We start from the raw sequence: 17,836 nt of genomic DNA on the forward strand, positions 1-17,836 counted from the left end.
TAAGTCAAGAGTTTGCATTCCCCTGGGTTGGGAAAGGAGCCTAGAAGCACTCAGTTTGGAACTGTGGTTACATGCCTTAAGAAAATCAAACTCTTTTTAAACATTTTAAGCACTGAAGTAGGTGTATTACTTTAGTTTTATTTCATAATGAAATTTATGTTAAAGATTTCCCCCTCTGAGACATACTGTTGCAGTCAGTTGCTTGCAGAAAACACCCAACCAAGAGCAGCATGTGGGAGGACAGGGTTTATTTTGGCTTATAGACTCAAGGGGAAGCTCCATGATGGCAGGGAAACGATGGCATGAGCAGAGGGTAGACATCACCTCCTGGCCAACATCAGGTGGACAATAGCTGCAGGAGAGTGTGTCAAACACTGGCAAGGGGGAAAGCTGGCTATAACACCCATAAACCTGTCCCCAACAACACACTGCCTCCAGGAGGATCCAGTTCCCAAATTGCCACCAGTTTGGAACATTCAGAACACTTAAGTTTATCTGGGACACCTGAATCACAATAGCACAAATACCTTTACTAATGCTCTTTCTTCTCATCACTCCTAATTTGTGGCCTTCACAGCTCAATCTCTGTGGCTTGTTGAACAAATCTGACTTTGCAAGCCATAGTATGATTATCATTGTTTCTTTCCCCCCAGAATTGCTTCTGAGGGTTTTGTCCAGAAGACAGCAGTTGTAAAGCTTCACAACAGTCTGTTGCTACAGCAGAGCTTAGTTCATGTAGGGTAGTAACATGATGGATGGACCAGACACCCTTCTGAAATCTCACCAGTCAGACACAAGAACTTTCCAGAGAGGAATTGATTTAATTTTAATTGCCCCTCTGGTTTTTCTAATTATCTATAAATGTTTAATTTGTATCCTTGCCAACTACTTTAGCAGTGTAATGAGAAAGAAGAAATTAATCATGATACTTTTTTATTTTTTTCAGTTCTGGGGAATTGAACTCAGGGCTTTGTACAGATTAGGCAGTGACTACTACCGAGCCACACAGCCTCTCCTGCATGACACTTATTTAACATAGCAAAGCAGACTCTGTTCAGTGGGGACCATTGCAGTGGGGCATTGCATTAGGCAACAGCTATTAGATTCAATTCTAGGTGCAACAGGACAAATGGGGACTGAAGGCACAAAGCAGATGGGAGTCAGTGAAGCAGGATCTCGCTCTTGCCCAGACTGGCCTCAAACTCATGGTGATCCATCTACCTTCATCTCCAGAGTGCTGGAATTGGTAGAACGTCTCAGGACACATATCATTTGTTAAAAGTGATAGATGGAATTGATTTACATGGTAAAACCAAATCAGCTGGTTGCTGGTAAGGAAGGAAAAGGTATTGGAAGGCAAGAAATTTGAGAAATGTTTGCCCTGTGGGCCAAGAGTTGGAAAGCTAAGTTGCCAGTTTTCATGATTTGGAATTCTAACTGCCTTCCTAAACCTGCTAAACAGTTGGAATCAGCAACAAAGGGGAGAAGTTAGAAATCAACTAGGGAAGGGAGAACTAAGGATTCAGAGGCCTGTAGTCCAGTGTTCATGAGGCTGCTCAAATTAATTATTTTGACCTTCCCCTCTTTTTTTTTTTTAAGTTACTCATATTTTTGTAGCCCATTAATTAAAAATCCCAAATTCTCTCCAGGTGTGGTGGCACCCGCCTTAATTCCAGCCTTTGGGAGGCAGAGATAGGAGGATTGCCATGAGTTCAAGGCCACCCTGATCCTATATAGTGAATTCCAGGTCAATCTGGGCTAGAGTAAGACCCAACTTAAAAGAACAAATTAATGTTCTGTATTAATGAGTTTATAAACTTACTGCCATGCCTTCTACCTCTGAAACGGCCAGATTGAGCCCACGTGAGCTGTTCCCAGTGACTGCCTTCCCCCTCTGAGATGGATGCTGCTTGGCCTTAGGCACAGCAGAAACGCCTCACCCCTTACTGTAGTTCTGGCTACAAGTAGCTTGTGGCATGGGCCTCATCAGAGGACAGTAAAAGGATGTTTGGACAAATGAAGGTACATCCCCCTAGGTGGGATGTACCTTGGTGGTAGACTGCCTGCCCAGCATGCTCTTAGAGACCCTGAATCAACACTGAAAAACTCAAACAACAGCAGTAAATACTCACAACCCTGTCCTGACTGAGCTGGAGTGCCACCCCTGAAAATTCGGGTCCTTACTGTTTCAAAGGCACTTGGCCTCTTTTCTTCCTTTTGTTTGGGGCCTATGTTTCTGGCTGTGCATTAGCAACCATTCTTTTAAACTTTTGATTATATTGAATCAACAACTTTAAGCCTTTGCCCCTGCTGCTTGTGGCACATCCTGTGGCAGTCTTCAGGAAATCCTAGTTTTTGGCATTGAAATGAACCAACGGATTAAGGCACTAAGAGGGAGGGGTAATCAGCCCTACTTGTGGGAGGAATTTACCATGCTTAGTGTTAGCAAAAGCTACTCTTATATGGACATAGAAAGCCAAAGGGCTGCTTTGGAACTGTCTCCCAGGGCATGGAGACACAGGGTCTGCCTGCTTTACTGTCCATCAGTCTCCCCATCAGTGGCCCAGGGGGAGCACTCTGGTGTTCCTCGGCATTCTAGCAAAATAGAGGCTGCATTTCTGAGTTGGTGAACCTACTGCTTTGTTCCAGTCTGAGGACACTACTAGGCTCTCGCTTCCTAGAAGCCCTAATAACTATCCCCTTTACAAGTCTCATGGGGCTATCTTAGCTTGTAAGGAGCCTGTGGGAAGTTCATTTATTTCCCTTTCCTTTGGGACTTGGAGGTTTCTAACAATTTCCCAGTACTATTTAGCTGGAATTCCTGGGGAAACTAATAGCAATTTGTCCTGCATTTTAGTTAACATTTCTTTTGGTTGGTGTCTTGCTTAAAGTTTTAAAATTTTTATTTTTATTTTTATTTATTTGCAAGCAGAGAAAGAGAATGGGCGCACCAAGGCCTAGTCACTGTAAGTGAACTACAGATGGATGCATGCGCCACTTTGTGCATCTGGCTTTATGTGGATACTGGGGAATTGAACTTGGGTCATTAGGTTTTGCAGACTTAACCACTAAGCCATCTCTCCAGTCCTTATTTATTTATTTATTTATTTTGTTTTTTCAAAGTAGGGTCTCACTCTAGCCCAGGCTGACCTGGAATTCACTATGTAGTCTCAGGTGGCCTCAAACTCACAGAGATTCTCCTGCCTCTGCCTCCCAAGAGCTGGGATTAAAGAGGTGTGCCACCATGCCTGGCTTTGAAATTATCTAATTTTACAAGCATCATCAGATGTTTGCCACCACTACAAAAAGATTGTTTTCATTAATGATTTTTTTAAACCTTTAATCATCATTCAGGTGTTTGGATTTTTGTTTATTTGTTTGGAGGCAGGGTCTCACTCCAGCCCAGGCTGGCCTGGAATTGTCTATAGCTCCAGGCTGTCCTCAAACTCATAGCAATCCTCCTACATCATCCTCCTGAGTGCTGGGATCCTGTGTCAACCACTCCCAGCCATTCACTTTTTTATTTGAGGCAGGGTCTCACTGTAGCTTAGGCTGACCTGGAATTCACTATGGAGTCTCAGGGTGGCCTTGAACTCACGGTGAACCTCCTATGTCTGCCTCCCAAGTGCTGGAATTAAGGACTGCACCACCACACCTGGCACAGCCATTCACTTTTTAAATAGGTAGTACTTCCTATTCTCATAAAAACATATACAGGGCATGGCTAAAAATAATTGTATTGTTCAATTTTGCCACTGGTTTTTGTTTTGTTTTGTTTTAGTAAGCACTGTGCAGTGTGCCCTGCCAGTACCCTGTAAGTGGTTTTTTTGTTTTGTTTTGTTTTAGTAAGCACTGTGCAGTGTGCCCTGCCAGTCCCCTGTAAGTGGCAGGCGCTGTTTCACCTGGACACCTCAGGGCTGGGTTTGCAGCTGACCAAAGGTGAAAGGAATGCTTCGCCCTTTGCATATTTGGTCTTGACAGAATTGGGGGTGGGCTTTGTTTGTGGTGAAGGTGTGGGGTTTTTTTCCCATTTGGGGGAGGGGAACGGTTTGAGCTAGGATCTGGCACACACCCAGGCTGACCTGAATTCACTGTGTAGTCTTAGGCTACCCTCAAACTCACAGCAATCCTCCTACTTTTTTTGTTTTTTTAAGGTAGGTTCTCGATCTAGCTCAGGCTGGCCTGGACTTCACTGTAGTTTCTCTCAGGATGGTCTCAAATTTACGTAAGCCTCTGCCTCTCAAATCCTGGGATTAAAGATGTACACCACCATGCCCAGCCTTTTTTTTTTTTTTCCCCTTTTTGAGTCAAGGTCTTTACAGCGTAGGCAGGCTGGCCATCTTTTCCGCCCCCTCCTTTTTTTTTATTTGGGAGAGAAAGAGAGGAAATGGGCACACCAGGGCTTCTAGCCACTGCCAGATGTGCATCTGGCTTTACATGGGTGCTGGGAAATCAAGCCTTGACCAGTAGGCCTTGCAGGCAAGCACCTTTAACCTCTGAGTGAGCCATCTCCCCAGCCAGAAGTTTCATCTCTCTCTCTCTGTCTTTTTTTTAATATATTTTTTTTTCTTTCTTTTTTTTTTTTTTTTTTTTTGGTTTTTCGAGGTAGGGTCTCACTCTGGCCCAGACTGACCTGGAATTCACTATGGAGTCTCAGGGTGGCCTTGAACTCATGGCGATCCTCCTACCTCTGCCTCCCGAGTGCTGGGATTAAAGGTGTGCGCCACCATGCCCGGCTTTTTTTTTTTAATATATTTTATTTATTTATTTATTTGAGAGAGAATGGGTGCACCAGGGCCTTCAGCCACTGCAAACCAACTCCAGACGCATCTATCTTGTGCATCTGGCTTATGTGGGTCCTGGAGAATCTAAGATAAACACATTAACCGCTAAGCTATCTCTCCAGCCCTCTCTTTCCTTTTCTTCCTTTTGATTCCCCCCCCCCCAAATCAAGATAGGGTCTCACTCTATAGTACAGACTGGCCTTGAACTCACAGTGATCCTACTACCTCTACCTCCCGAGTGCTGGGATTAAAGGCTTGTGCCACCATGGCTGGCAAGTTTCATTCTTTTTGATTTTTTTTTTTTGAGCACTTCTTATTTTAGTTTGTTTGTTTGTTTATTTATTTTTTGAAGTAAGGTCTCTCTCTAGCCCAGGCTGTCCTGGAATTCGCTTTGTAGTCTCAGGATGGCGTCAAATTCAAATTAATCCTCCTACCTCTGCCTCTTTGAGTACTGGGATGAAAGGCATATGCTACCATGCCCAGCTAATGGATACTTTTTCTTTCTTTGAGGACAGGGACTCACTGTGTAGCCCAGGCTGGCCTTGTACTTACCCTCCTCTTTCAGTCTTCTGAGTGCTGCGGTTATAGGCATGCACCATTACACCTGGCTTGAGCTTTTTTTTTTTTTTTTTTTTTAAGTTTTTCAAGGTAGGGTCTCACTGTGGTCCAGGCTGACATGGAACTCACTGTGTACTCTCAGGGTGGCCTCAAACTCATGACGATCCTCCTAGTCTGCCTCCCAAGTGCTGGGATTAGAGTGCGCCACCACGCCTGGCTTGAGCACTTTTTTATTGAGTTATTAAATTTAAGGACATGTTTCATTATGTGAAGTAAGGAATGTGAGGTAGAACAAATTTACATAGTTTATTGAGACTTAGAGATACACATATATACTTGTAATATAAATAACATTTACAGTGAGAATTCAAAGTACAGTTGATTTTCTCTGGGTACTAGAAAAACCCAGAAACTTGAGTATTTTTTTTTTTTTTTTGGTATCAAATCTAAATGTTTTCTTGCCCAGCCCTCTTCCCCTTTCTTGGAAGAGTTAAAAGTTATTTTTGGAAATCTGATTTCCTGAATATGTGAAGTCAAGAATCTTAGCAATTCCCACTATTAAAAGATTTGCTGGCATATGTAAAGAATGTCCTATTGACCTAAGGTTTACTTCATAAGTTCAGCAACACCGTAAGCCCTGTGCAAGTCCATGCACCTTGCCTGCACATCCTTGCTCAGCTTTTTCCTTTTAAGATGGCAGCTGAACACTCGAATCCCATGAAGGCATTCCTGAGAAATGCTTGCATTTACCATTGCTGCCATGTTTGATGTTCACAATCTCAGATTCCAGTCATTGTAGAGAGCATGTTTTCCCCTACAAAAACTGCTGATTCTTATATGTTATGTTCATCCAGTTATTTTAAGCTTTTTACACCTCCAGTTGACCTTTTCAATGAACATGAAGATTGGCTCTTACTTTAGTGTTCTAAAGGTGTCATGTTAACTTGTTCTGCTCTTTTCTTTGCACCCTGCTCTGCCATTCTCCTAGAAAGCAGTCTGAACAAGGTTTGTCTTGTTACCAACTATGCCAACCTGCCAGCAGCTTCTCCCACTTGGCAGAGTATGCAGAAGAAAAACCTAATACTAAAATATCTAGGGATTGGAAGGGGAAGTAGATAGAAAATAAATGTTTTTATAGCCAGGCATTGTCTGATCTGTGTATCTTTCGCAGGATTGTTTTTACAGAATAAAGGGGAAAGAAAGGAAGAACTGTCCCTTTATGTTTTCATTTCCTGCCTCACAACAAGGGCTTTAAGTCTGAAGTGGTGTTTTTGTAACACTTCCTCTGTCTTACAAATTCTAGGAACACCCAGCATTAAAATCTTGGGGGGGGGGGGTTGTTTTATTTTTTAAGGTTTGTTTTAAGCAACAAAGGCTAAGAGAAGAGTGCCTAAAGCCCAGCCCTATAATGCCCAGAAGGTTCCATTTTGTTGGCTTTTTCTTTAATAAAAAGTTAGTATTAAATGGTACTTGGTGGAGAATAGAATTTCATAGGGGAAAGTGGGGGGGGAGGGAGGGAATTTCCATGGGATATTTTTTTATAATCATGGAAAATGCTAATAACAATTAAAAAAATAAATGGTACTTGGTTATATGTAACATTATGAATAGAGAGGTCAAAAGTAGCCTCAGTTCCAGGTGTTGTTTATTAACCTCAGGTGATTTACTAGGCATTTAGAATTTTATTTTAATTTTTATTACTGTGTTGATATTTACACAGCAAAGTATAGACACTAGCAGATACTAGGTGCACATTGTACTCACCTGTCATTCAGGTCACAGTAGAATTTCTCAGTCACCCAGAAGCCTTCCTTGTGCCTCTTCCCCACCCATTCCTCCTCCCAGACACATCTGCTGTTTGAGGTCTGTCATTATATCACTTTGTCCATATCTTTGTCTAGAAACCCATTACCTTACCTCAGACCTTCATGTCTGCATCAGAACTGCTTTTAGTCACTAAGTTCAGTATACTAAAAACTTTTTAAGTATTGTAGCAGCATTATACATGCTACTTAAAACAGGCTAAGTGCACATCAGCTCATGAATACATACAATGTAGTATATCCATATGAGTAATGCTATTTGGCAAGAAAGAAATGAAGTTGTGGTATATCCTACAACACATATCAACATTGAGAGAGAGCATTGTGCTGAGTGAAAGGTGGCATGCCAATTTCTGTCTTTTTCTTTCTTTCTCTCTCTCCCCCCCAAAAAAAAATTAAAAGAGAGCCGGGCGTGGTGGCGCACACCTTTAATCCCAGCACTCCCAGCACTCGGGAGGCAGAGGTAGGACGGTCGCTGTGAGTTCAAGGCCACCCTGAGAGGACAGAGTGAATTCCGATCAGCCTGGACTAGTGTGAGACCCTACCTCAAAAAGCCAAAATAAATAAATAAATAAAAGAGAAAAGGAACTCAGTCCATTTGAGAAAGTAACCATTAGGGTTAGGCTGTTCTCAAGCAGCCAAGTACAGCACCTTCCTAGGAAGCCTGTGAATAAATTCAGGTTTTTTTTTTCCTTTTTGTCACAGACTGGGCTGTAGAAAGGTATTACGGACATTTATGGCATACAGGTCAGCCATTCTAAATGTTCTGCAGAGCACTGGAAAACCTTGACAACCAGGAATTGCCCTGTGTATTAGCACTGCCATTAGCAAGCAGCCCACTGAGAAACACTAGAAATGGCTTGAGTGGAATTTATTCAGTGCCTCCCTCTGGAAGGTGGGAGATGGCAGAAATCTTAGAATAGAAGTGGGAAAGGAAGGCCTAGAGGGATGGTTCAGCAGTTAAGGCACTTGCCTGCAAAGCCAAAGGACCACGCTTCGATTCCCCAGGACCCACATAAACCAGATGCACAAAGTGACACATAAATCTGGAGTTCGTTTGCAGTGGCTGGAGGCTCTGGCATGCCATATTCTCTCTCTCTGTCTCTCCCCCTCCCTCTCCCTCCCTCCCTTCCTCCCTCCCCCCCTTCCCCCCTCCTCAAGTAAATAAATAAATCCAGAAAATATTTTTTAAGAAAGAAATTAGAAAGGAACATACATAACAAAAAGGAAGATTGCAGTACTCCCCCTCTTTCCCAGGGACCCTCCACTGATGGAGTAAAGGCAGGATATCAAAGAGATACAGAGCACTGATGTGGTCAAAAAGGTGGGGAAATAATGGGCCGAATGTTGCCTTTCTTCAGACCCCCTCAGTAAGAGCTAGAATATCAGTGTGCCACATGCAGGCAAGCTAGAAGGGCTGGGGCATTCAATCCCCATCCTCCACTTGAAGTTACTTAACCTCTAGGCAGCAGCTTAGCTTCTCAGTTGTGAAATAATTCTTAGATATGCTTTGCTTCTAAAAGGGAGACATGGAAAAAGCCTAAGTCCAGTTTTCCTCTTAGAAATCATTGGTATGGTATTGTATAAATCCATGGCACAAGTATTCAGCGCAAGAGGGATCTGAAGGGTTGGCCTAGTAGCATATAGAGATGCAGAAACAAAATAGAATTTCCCGGATGAGAAATTACTTTACTGGAAAATTCAAGAAGGAACAAATATTTATTGAATCTGGCACTGTGCTTTCTATGTTACATACCTTCTTTGCCTTAAAGGGGAATCTTTACTAAGATCCTCCCTAATAATTACTACAAGATTAATGTTTAAAACCAAGTTTGCACCTTGTTGTGACTTCCCTGTTGTTAGACACACTTGTACACGTTGTCTTTAAGAACAAGCTTTAGTTTTAGGCTTCAGTGAAGACCCATTCATAACACAGGCAGGGACATTGAGAGTATCTAAGCTTATTTCCATTGCTTTCTCATGTTCCAGCTTAAGATGTCTTGGAAAAGGCAGTTTTATAAAATGCTTTTGAAGGAGAAAAAAAAAACAAACCACAAGAGTAAAAAATATTTTTTGTTTTTGGTTTTGGTTTTTGAGGTAGGGTCTCACTGTAGCTCAGGCAGACCTGGTATTAACTATGTAGTCTCAGGGTTGCTAGACTTAAAGGCATGTGCCACCATGCCTGGCTCAGCACTCTTAAAGTTAGATTCTTTTTTTTTTGTACTCCCCCCCTTGAAGGTAGGGTCTCACTCTGGCCCAGTGGACAGATTGTTGTTGTTTATTTTTACTTATTTATTTGAAAGCAACAGACAGAGAAAAATAGGCAAAGAGAGAGAGAGAATAGGCACACCAGGGCCTCTAGCCACTGCAAATGAACTCCAGATGCGTGTGCCCTCTTGTGCATCTGGCTAACATGGGTCCTGGGGAATCAAGCCTTGAACTGGGGCCCTTAGTCTTCACAGCCAAGTGCTTACCCACTAAGCCATCTATCCAGCCCCAGATTCCTTTTTATGTGAACTTTATGGCTGCCAAATGAAAGTTGATAATCTCAACTTTTTTATTTTTTGGTTTTTCAAGGCCTGGTCTCATTCTCATTCTCACTCTCACCCTAGCTCAGGCTGACCTGGAATTCACTATGTAGTCTCAGGGTGGCCTCGAACTCATAGTGATCCTCCTACCTCTGCCTCCCAAGTGCTGGAATTAAAGGTGTGCGCTACCACACCCTGCTGATAATCTCAACTCTTTATGTCCACCAGCACACTAATGAATAAACAAAATTGTAGTATATCTTCACCATGGAATACTGCTTAACAGACAACATGAGAATCTGTATGTGGAGGTTTTTACATATCTGTTTTCCATATTTTCTTTCACTGGTAATTTTAATTTCCTTAGGATGAGGAAAAGAACAAATTTGATATCTGAGATGTACTTTTTGGGCTGGAGAGATTATGCTGTGGTTAAGGTGCTTGTCTGGTTGTGCTTTTCATCACTATGTCCAGTGCCGTAAAGAAGGAAGGGTTCATCTTGGCTCACAGTCTCAGAGGCCTCCATCCTGCTCACCGCACTGGTGGGCTTGGGCAGAGTCATGGGGGAGGAGGAGCTCCCCCTTGTGCTGGGCCGTGCGCATACAGACAGAGTCTAAACTCCAAAGGCATGCCCATGACCTATGTTTTCTAACTAGGTCCCACCTCCTGAGTGCTGGGATTAAAGGCGCGCACCACCACACCCAGAAGTTTTTTCTTTTTAAAAATATTTTATTTTTATTTATTTGTTAGAGCAAGGAGGGGAGAAAGATAATGGACACACCAAGGCCTTCTAGTTATTGCAGACAAACTCCAGATGCATGCACTATCATGTGCATCTGGCTTACATAGGACCTGGGGACTTGAACGTGGGTCCTTAGGCCTCACAGGCAAATAAGTGCCTTAACCGCTAAGCCATCTCTCCATCCCTGATGAGTTTTTTTTCTTTTAAAGGATTGTTTCTGTGGTGTTAGGGAGCACACCAAGAGCTTTGCACATGCTACGTAACTTCTCTACAAACCCAGTCTTTAGTCATCAGGCTTTATTTTGCATATCAGTATGAAATCTGATCTGAAACCTGCTGCCAGGCTGGGCGTGTGGTTCGTTGGCAGAGCTCTTGCATATTAGCCTGAGACCCTTGGTTCAATACCCAGCACTTAAAACAAAACAAAACGAAACAAAAAAGATCACAAGTTAGAATGACAGAATTCCAGTAAGGAATGTTTATATTCCATAGTTTGCTGTGGAAAAATTACTTCTGTTGGATTGGAAACAACTAGACAAGCTGGGAGTGATGGGGTATATCTGGAATCCCAGCATTGGGACCCTCACTTGCACTGCCTAGTGAGACACTGTTTGCAGAAGAAGGGAGGGGGGGAGACAGGCCTGAGTAGATAAAATGAAGACAGAGAAGATGGCTCTTTTTCTTCCATGCCTTTTTTCTTAGTGTTATTTTGTTTTCTTTCTTGTACAATTTTCCAGGCAAAGAGTGTGTGCAGCAGTTGGCTGAGAACACCAGATATTTCAGGAGACGCCTGAAGGAGATGGGGTTCATCATCTATGGAAATGAAGATTCTCCAGTGGTGCCTTTGATGCTGTATATGCCAGCCAAAATAGGGTATGTTCAGTTGAATGTCACAGGCTGTTCTGTCATTAGACTTCAGAAATCTATATTAGGAAGACTAGGGTTATGTATTTTGTTATTTCTTGTGTTTTATTGGACATACTGTAATTAACAAAGTAGACTCTAAATTGCATTATAGGCAGGTGTGATGGCCTGTGCCTTTAATCCCAGCACTTGGAAGGCAAAGGTAGGAGGATCGCCATGAATTCAAGACCATCCTAACACTACATAGTGAATTCCATGTCAGCCAAAAACAAACACAAAACCAAATTCCATGTTAATGTTATTGCTTTGTTAAACAAACATTTGAATTTAGTATGCTTTCAGGTGCTTGAGAGAGATCTGTGAAAAAAAAAAATACACAAATTACTATCCTTGTGAAATTTACATGCTAGTCAGACAAGAGTCAAGTGGGTCTTACCTGGGAGAGCTTTTAGTGTATTAGAAATCCAAATGTACGGTGAAACCAAATGACATTTGAAAACCAAATAAGCCACAACTATATTGACTATATATTGGACATATGTAATTATATGCAAAATTGCACTGGAGCTGTAGAATAAGAGTGAGTACAGTTTCACAAAATGCTCATGGGACTGAAGAAATGGCTCAGTGGTTAAAGGAGCTTGCTTGCAAAGCCTGATGGCCTGGGTTAGATTCCCCAGTACCCACATAAAGTCATATGAGCAAAGTGGTGCATGTGTCTGGAGTTTGTTTGCAGTGGCAAGTGATCCTGGCCACTCTTTCTTTCCCTCTCACCACCCTCCCTCCCCCCTTCTCCCTCTGTCACTCTCTCTTGCAAATAAATAAATAAAAATATTTTTTAAAAGAATAAAATGCCCATCTTTTGTTGCTGAGATTTTGTATTTTAGATTGTTGTGTTTTGTTTTGAGGTAGAGTCTCATTCTAGTCCAGGCCCTCGAACTCACAGTAATCCTCCTACCCCAGACTCCTGAGTGCTAGGACTAAAGGCATGTCCCACCATGCCCAACTCTAGATGTTTTTGAGACAAGCTCTTGTTAGGTTGTTCAGACTAGTCCCAAACTCCTGGACACCAGAAGTCCTTTCACCTTTATTGTGCCAAGGGTACATTATTTGGGTGGGTAAATTTTGAATTGGATCTCAGTGGTGAAATTGAATAAGGATGCTTTCTCAGATTTGGTTGCACTCGTTAAAGGAAGGTAATTCTTTGCTGATTCCCAGTACCCACCAATTTCATAGTCCCTGCACTCTCAGGGTGCTGAGCAAACATTATTGAATATCAAGAGAAAAAAATTCCATCAGAAGCTTTACAAGTATGGTAATTACAAAGGTGGAAAGAAATGAGATAGAAGTGCCCAATGAAGGAAAAAGGAGCTTGATTTTCACTACCAAGTCATAGGACTATTGGCATTATGTCTTCCAATGAAGATAATGGGAGATTTTCTTCATTATTCACTATGGAGTTAGAGATAAGCTTGATAACCTGATCTGAAGGACTTGGTCTAGAACCCTTCCTTTAGAGAGGATTGCGTCTGACCTGTCCCTAGGTGACACTGTGTGCATGATGGATAAATGAGCTGTGAAGAGAATGCAGCCGCTTGGGAGCATGAGCCGCAGGGCAGGGCACTCAGTCATATCCTGACCAGTGCACAGCAGGTGACGGGGACTGGAGGGGGGAAAGGGAGGAAGACTGACCCTTTGGTAGTCTTATGAAGCTTTTACGCTGCCAAGTTTATTATTTGAAGACCAGGGTCTTGCCAATATGTTCTTTGGCCTTTGTGAAGGAAGGAAGCCATGTGGAAGAAGAGTACCATAGAACCGATAAATGGAGTTTGTGTGAACTGTCAGGGTTGTTTTATTCTTTTTTTAAATTTATTTATTTATATTGAGAGAGACAGAGAGAGAGAGAATAGGCACGCCAGGTCCTCCAGCCACTACAAACAAACTCCAGACACATGCGCCCCCTTGTGCATCTGGCTAATGTGGGTCCTGGGGAATCAAGCCTTGAACCGGGCTCCTTAGGCTTCACAGGCAAGCGCTTAACCACTAAGCCATCTGCCCAGCCCAACTGTCAGGGTTTTTTAAAGTGTGTGTGGGGGGGGGGGGGGGGGGTGTACACGCGTGTACCCATCAGACAGATGAATCCCAGATACTTGAATCACTTTTTACATCTGGCTTATATGGTTGGCTTGGGAATAGAACCCAGGTTGGCAGACTTTCAAGCAAGCACCTTTAGTTGCTGAGCCATCTCCCCAGCCTCTGAGCTTTTAGGTTTAACTGTAGAAGTAAAAATTCCTTTTAGAAGTCACTGATACATATAGCAGCAAGAGTTTAAATCATTCAGTTCAGTAATACCTTGTTCTGTGTGCTTTATTCCACTTACTTGGTTTCTTCTCCTATTTCTCCATCACAGCGCCTTTGGACGAGAGATGCTGAAGCGAAACGTTGGTGTAGTCGTGGTGGGATTTCCTGCTACCCCAATTATTGAGTCCAGAGCCAGGTTTTGCCTGTCAGCTGCTCATACCAAAGAAATACTTGATACGGTAAGTAAATACTTTTTGCATTTTATTTTCCTTTTTTTGATTTTTCAAGGTAGGTCTCCCTCTAGCCCAGGCTGACGTGGATTCACTGTGTAGTCTCAGGGTGGCCTCGAAGTCATGGCTGTCCTCCTACTTGTGCCTCCCAAGTGCTGGGATAAAAGGCATGTGCCACCACACTCAGCTACAAGGCCATTTTTAAATATTTTTACTTATTTATTTGAAAGAAAGACATGGAGGGGGAGAGAGGAAAACAGAGAATGGCTTCCAGCCACTGCAAAAGAACTCCAGATGCATGCACCAACTTATGCATCTGGCTTACGTGGGTCCTGGGGAATGAAACCAAGGTCCTTTGGCTTTGCAGGCAAGTGCCTTAACCGCTAAACCATCTCTCCAGTCCTATAAGACCATTTTTAAAAATGAATTGGGGAAGGGGTGGCTGGAGAGGTAGCTTAGCAGTTAAGGTGCTTGCCGACAAATCCATAAGCCAAAGGACCCAGGTTCAATTCCATAGTACCCACACAAAGCCAGATAAGGTGGCATGTGTGTCTGGAGTTTGTTTGGAGTGGCTAGAGGCCCTGGTGTTCCCATTCTATTTGCCTCTCTCTCAAATTAAAAAATAAAGTCATATTTTAAAACAATGAATTTGGAGGGGCTGAAGAGATGGTTCAGCAGTTAAGGCACTTGCCCACAAAGCCTAACGACCCAGGGTCAATTCTCTAGTACCTACATAAAGCCAGATGCATTAAGTGGTGCATGCACCTGGAGTTTATAGTGGCAGAAGATCCTGGTGTTCTCATTCTCTATCGACCTCTTCATGTCTGTCTCTCTCTCTCAATCTCTCTCTCTGAAATAAACAAATATTTGTTTTTTAAATGAATTCTTAACTCAGTAATGAATCCTGTGGCATAATTCTTTATATAGAAAATACCAGCTAGACGTGGTGGTACACGCCTTTAATCCCAGCACTTGGAAGGCAGAGGTAGGAGGATCACCATGAGTAGGAGGCCACCCTGAGACTGCATAGTGAATTCCAGTTTCGTCTTGGCTAGAACTGGACTCTACCTTGGCGGGGGGGGGGGGTGGGGGGGGGAGACATACACACAAAAATAAAAAAGAAAATGCCATAGAATACACAAAAGTAATGAATGAATTTGGCAAAGTGGCCAGTATATACCAAATTCTATAGAATACACAAAAAGTAATAAAGGAATTTGGCAAAGTATATACCAGCAATACACAGTGAAAAGGGAGTTTCAAGCTACGATAGATTCTATGGACCCACAATCCCAGAACCTGGGAGGCAGAAGCAGGAAGATCATGAATCCAAGGCTAGTCTGTGCTGTATACATAGTAAGTCTTTTCTTGAAAGCAGTATATAGTAGCATAAGGATAAAATGCTCAGGTCCGTGAATGTGAATCAGTGGTAGAATGTTTGTCTAACATGCATGGGTTTGATCCCCATCACTGCATGAAACAGGAGTGGTACCATGTACTCCAGAGGTGGAGCTAGGAAGATCAGAAGTACAAGGTAATCACCCGTGGGCCAGCAAATTTGAGGCCAGCCTGAACTACATGTGATCCTATCTCAAATAAGCAAGCAATGGCTTTAAAATATTTGGTACGGGAGCTGGACGTTGTGGCGCACATCTTTAATCCCAGCACCCGGGAGGCAGAGGATGGCTGTGAGTTCAAGGCCACCCTGAGATACATAGTGAATTCCAGGTCAGCCTGGGCTAGAGCAAGATTGTACCTAAAAACAAATACATACATACATACATACATACATACATGCATGCATACATGGATGGTCAGAAGAACTCTTACAACCTAGTTCTCCTTGGGCTACTAGGAGTTTGTTTTGGCTTGTTGCCTGCCTAGTCTAATCATTTTCTTTTTATAATGATGGAAAAAAATAGATCGTTCTGAAGTCACCATTCATAAATGTTTTTGTGTTCTAAGTCATGTACAGTTTTAAATTAATAATTATTAGTATGTATCAGGGAAATTTACAGTTAATGGGTTCTACCACCTGAAATTCACTTTGAAATTATTTCCATATGGAGTTTTCAAACTTCAAAAGTATCACTCTTGGGCTGGAGAGATGGCTTAGCGGTTAAGCGCTTGCCTGTGAAGCCTAAGGACCCTGGTTCAAGGCTCGGTTCCCCAGGTCCCACGTTAGCCAGATGCACAAGGGGGCGCACACATCTGGAGTTCGTTTGCAGAGGCTGGAAGCCCTGGCGCGCCCATTCTCTCTCTCTCCCTCTATCTGTGTCTTTCTCTCTGTGTCTATCGCTCTCAAATAAATAAATAAATAAATAAATTTAAAAAAAAAAAGTATCACTCTTGGAATAACTCTTAATTGCTTTTTATATTTTGCACATTTTAGAAGAAAGAGTATTTTTCTTGCCAGGTGTGGTGATGCATGCCTTTAATCCCAGCACTTGGGAGGCAGAGGTAGGGGGATCACTGTGAATTAAAGGCCAGCTTGGGTTAGAGAAAGACCCTACCTAGAAATCAAAAAATACATATATTTTTTTTTTAGTCCTAAAACATGTAAGAAAATGTGACTCGTATTTTGTTTTTTTTTTTAATATTTTATTTCTTTATTAGAGAGAAAGAGAACATAAGACAGAGAGAAAGTGGGCACACTGGGGCCTCCAGTCACAGCAAATGAACTCTAGACACAAGTGCCACCTTGTATGTCCAGCTTTATGTGGGTACTAGGGAATCGAACCTGGGTCCTTTGGCTTTGCTGGCAAATGCCTTAACCACTAAACCATCTTATCTCTATAGCCCTTGTTATTTTGTTTTTACATGCTAATTTAAAGCTTAAAGAACAAAGTAAATATGTTCTTATTCTGAAATCAATTCTAAAATATAAGGCATACTACATTTTCTTACAGAATCATAGTTACAGTACAGAACAGGCAGCGTGTTTCTCTTTACGTCCTTTATCTGCATACTTGGTTATGTCCAACTCATTTTGCATGGGCAACCTAAAGGCCTCCTTGTTCCAGCCACAGCTATCTACACTCTTACCTGATTACTAGCATTTGATGCATATTCCCCTAAGCATGACCTTGCCGCTGTTTTTCAGTCACTACAGTAAAGCACTGGGCATGTCTGTGTCCTGTTGGCCAGCTGACCTCTGTCTTGTTCTGTGTGTTTTAGGCTTTAAAGGAGATAGATGAAGTCGGGGACCTGCTGCAGCTGAAATACTCCCGTCATCGGTTGGTGCCTTTACTGGACAGGCCCTTTGATGAAACTACGTATGAGGAGACGGAAGACTGAGCCTTTCTGGTGCTCCCTAGAGCAGGGGACTCTCCCACCCACAACAGTGTGTGGCCTTTCTGAGCCAGTTCCAGGAACCACACTTCGGTGACCACCTCATGTGAAAGACATTTCCTCAGTTACTGAAGGAGGCCACATACACTCCAAATGGCATTTTGTAAATAGTGAAAAAAACTGCTTCATATTCTTCCCTTTGCTAAGTCTCCCCTTTACAAAAAAAAAAACAAACAAAAAAAGAGGCGGTTACTTTTTCCATTAAACAATGTTTTATTTTATTCTACTTGTGAAATCACACTGACCCTCACCTGTCTGGCTAACCACACAGATGATCTTCACTCCAGTCACCTCTCAGGCTTGGGCCCCGCAAGACCTGCTGCTGGCCCTGGCTGTCCAGCCTCATGACCCGCGGCCCTCTCCCTGGGGAGCAAGTGCCTTCCGCATACTTACCACCCAGGTCTCAGAGGTTGCCTCCTTTGCAGTCCTTATTTAACCAGTCACATAATCAGCCAAAGTATTCTCTCTATAGTTTTGAGTTTAGCTTTTTCGGGGTGGGAGGGACAGTAAATGGTAACACTGCTCAAAGACTTGTGTGACTCCCCCTGGCCAACGACCTCCCAAGACAGATCTTACTCTTTTCTGTTTTCTTCTTTTTTGGTTCTGGTCACCAAATGATTGCCTCATTCACGATGAAGCCCTTCTTCATACGGCC

At 42.7% G+C, this 17,836-nt stretch overlaps 1 protein-coding gene across 1 annotated transcript in view; it reads left to right on the forward strand.

Annotated features, from left to right (window-relative positions):
* Positions 1-17,402, forward strand: part of Sptlc2 (serine palmitoyltransferase long chain base subunit 2) — a 93,523-nt gene extending 76,121 nt beyond the window's left edge. Inside the window, exons 10-12 of the mRNA XM_004649379.3 lie at positions 11,173-11,308; positions 13,710-13,839; positions 17,008-17,402. Coding sequence (XP_004649436.1) covers positions 11,173-11,308; positions 13,710-13,839; positions 17,008-17,127 — 386 coding nt within the window. The 3' untranslated portion in view covers positions 17,128-17,402. The remainder of the gene's footprint in view (positions 1-11,172; positions 11,309-13,709; positions 13,840-17,007) is intronic.
* Positions 17,403-17,836: the final 434 nt, after the last annotated feature.

This window comes from Jaculus jaculus, chromosome 7 (assembly GCF_020740685.1).
Source record: "Jaculus jaculus isolate mJacJac1 chromosome 7, mJacJac1.mat.Y.cur, whole genome shotgun sequence".
In the NCBI taxonomy this organism is placed as follows: domain Eukaryota; kingdom Metazoa; phylum Chordata; class Mammalia; order Rodentia; family Dipodidae; genus Jaculus; species Jaculus jaculus.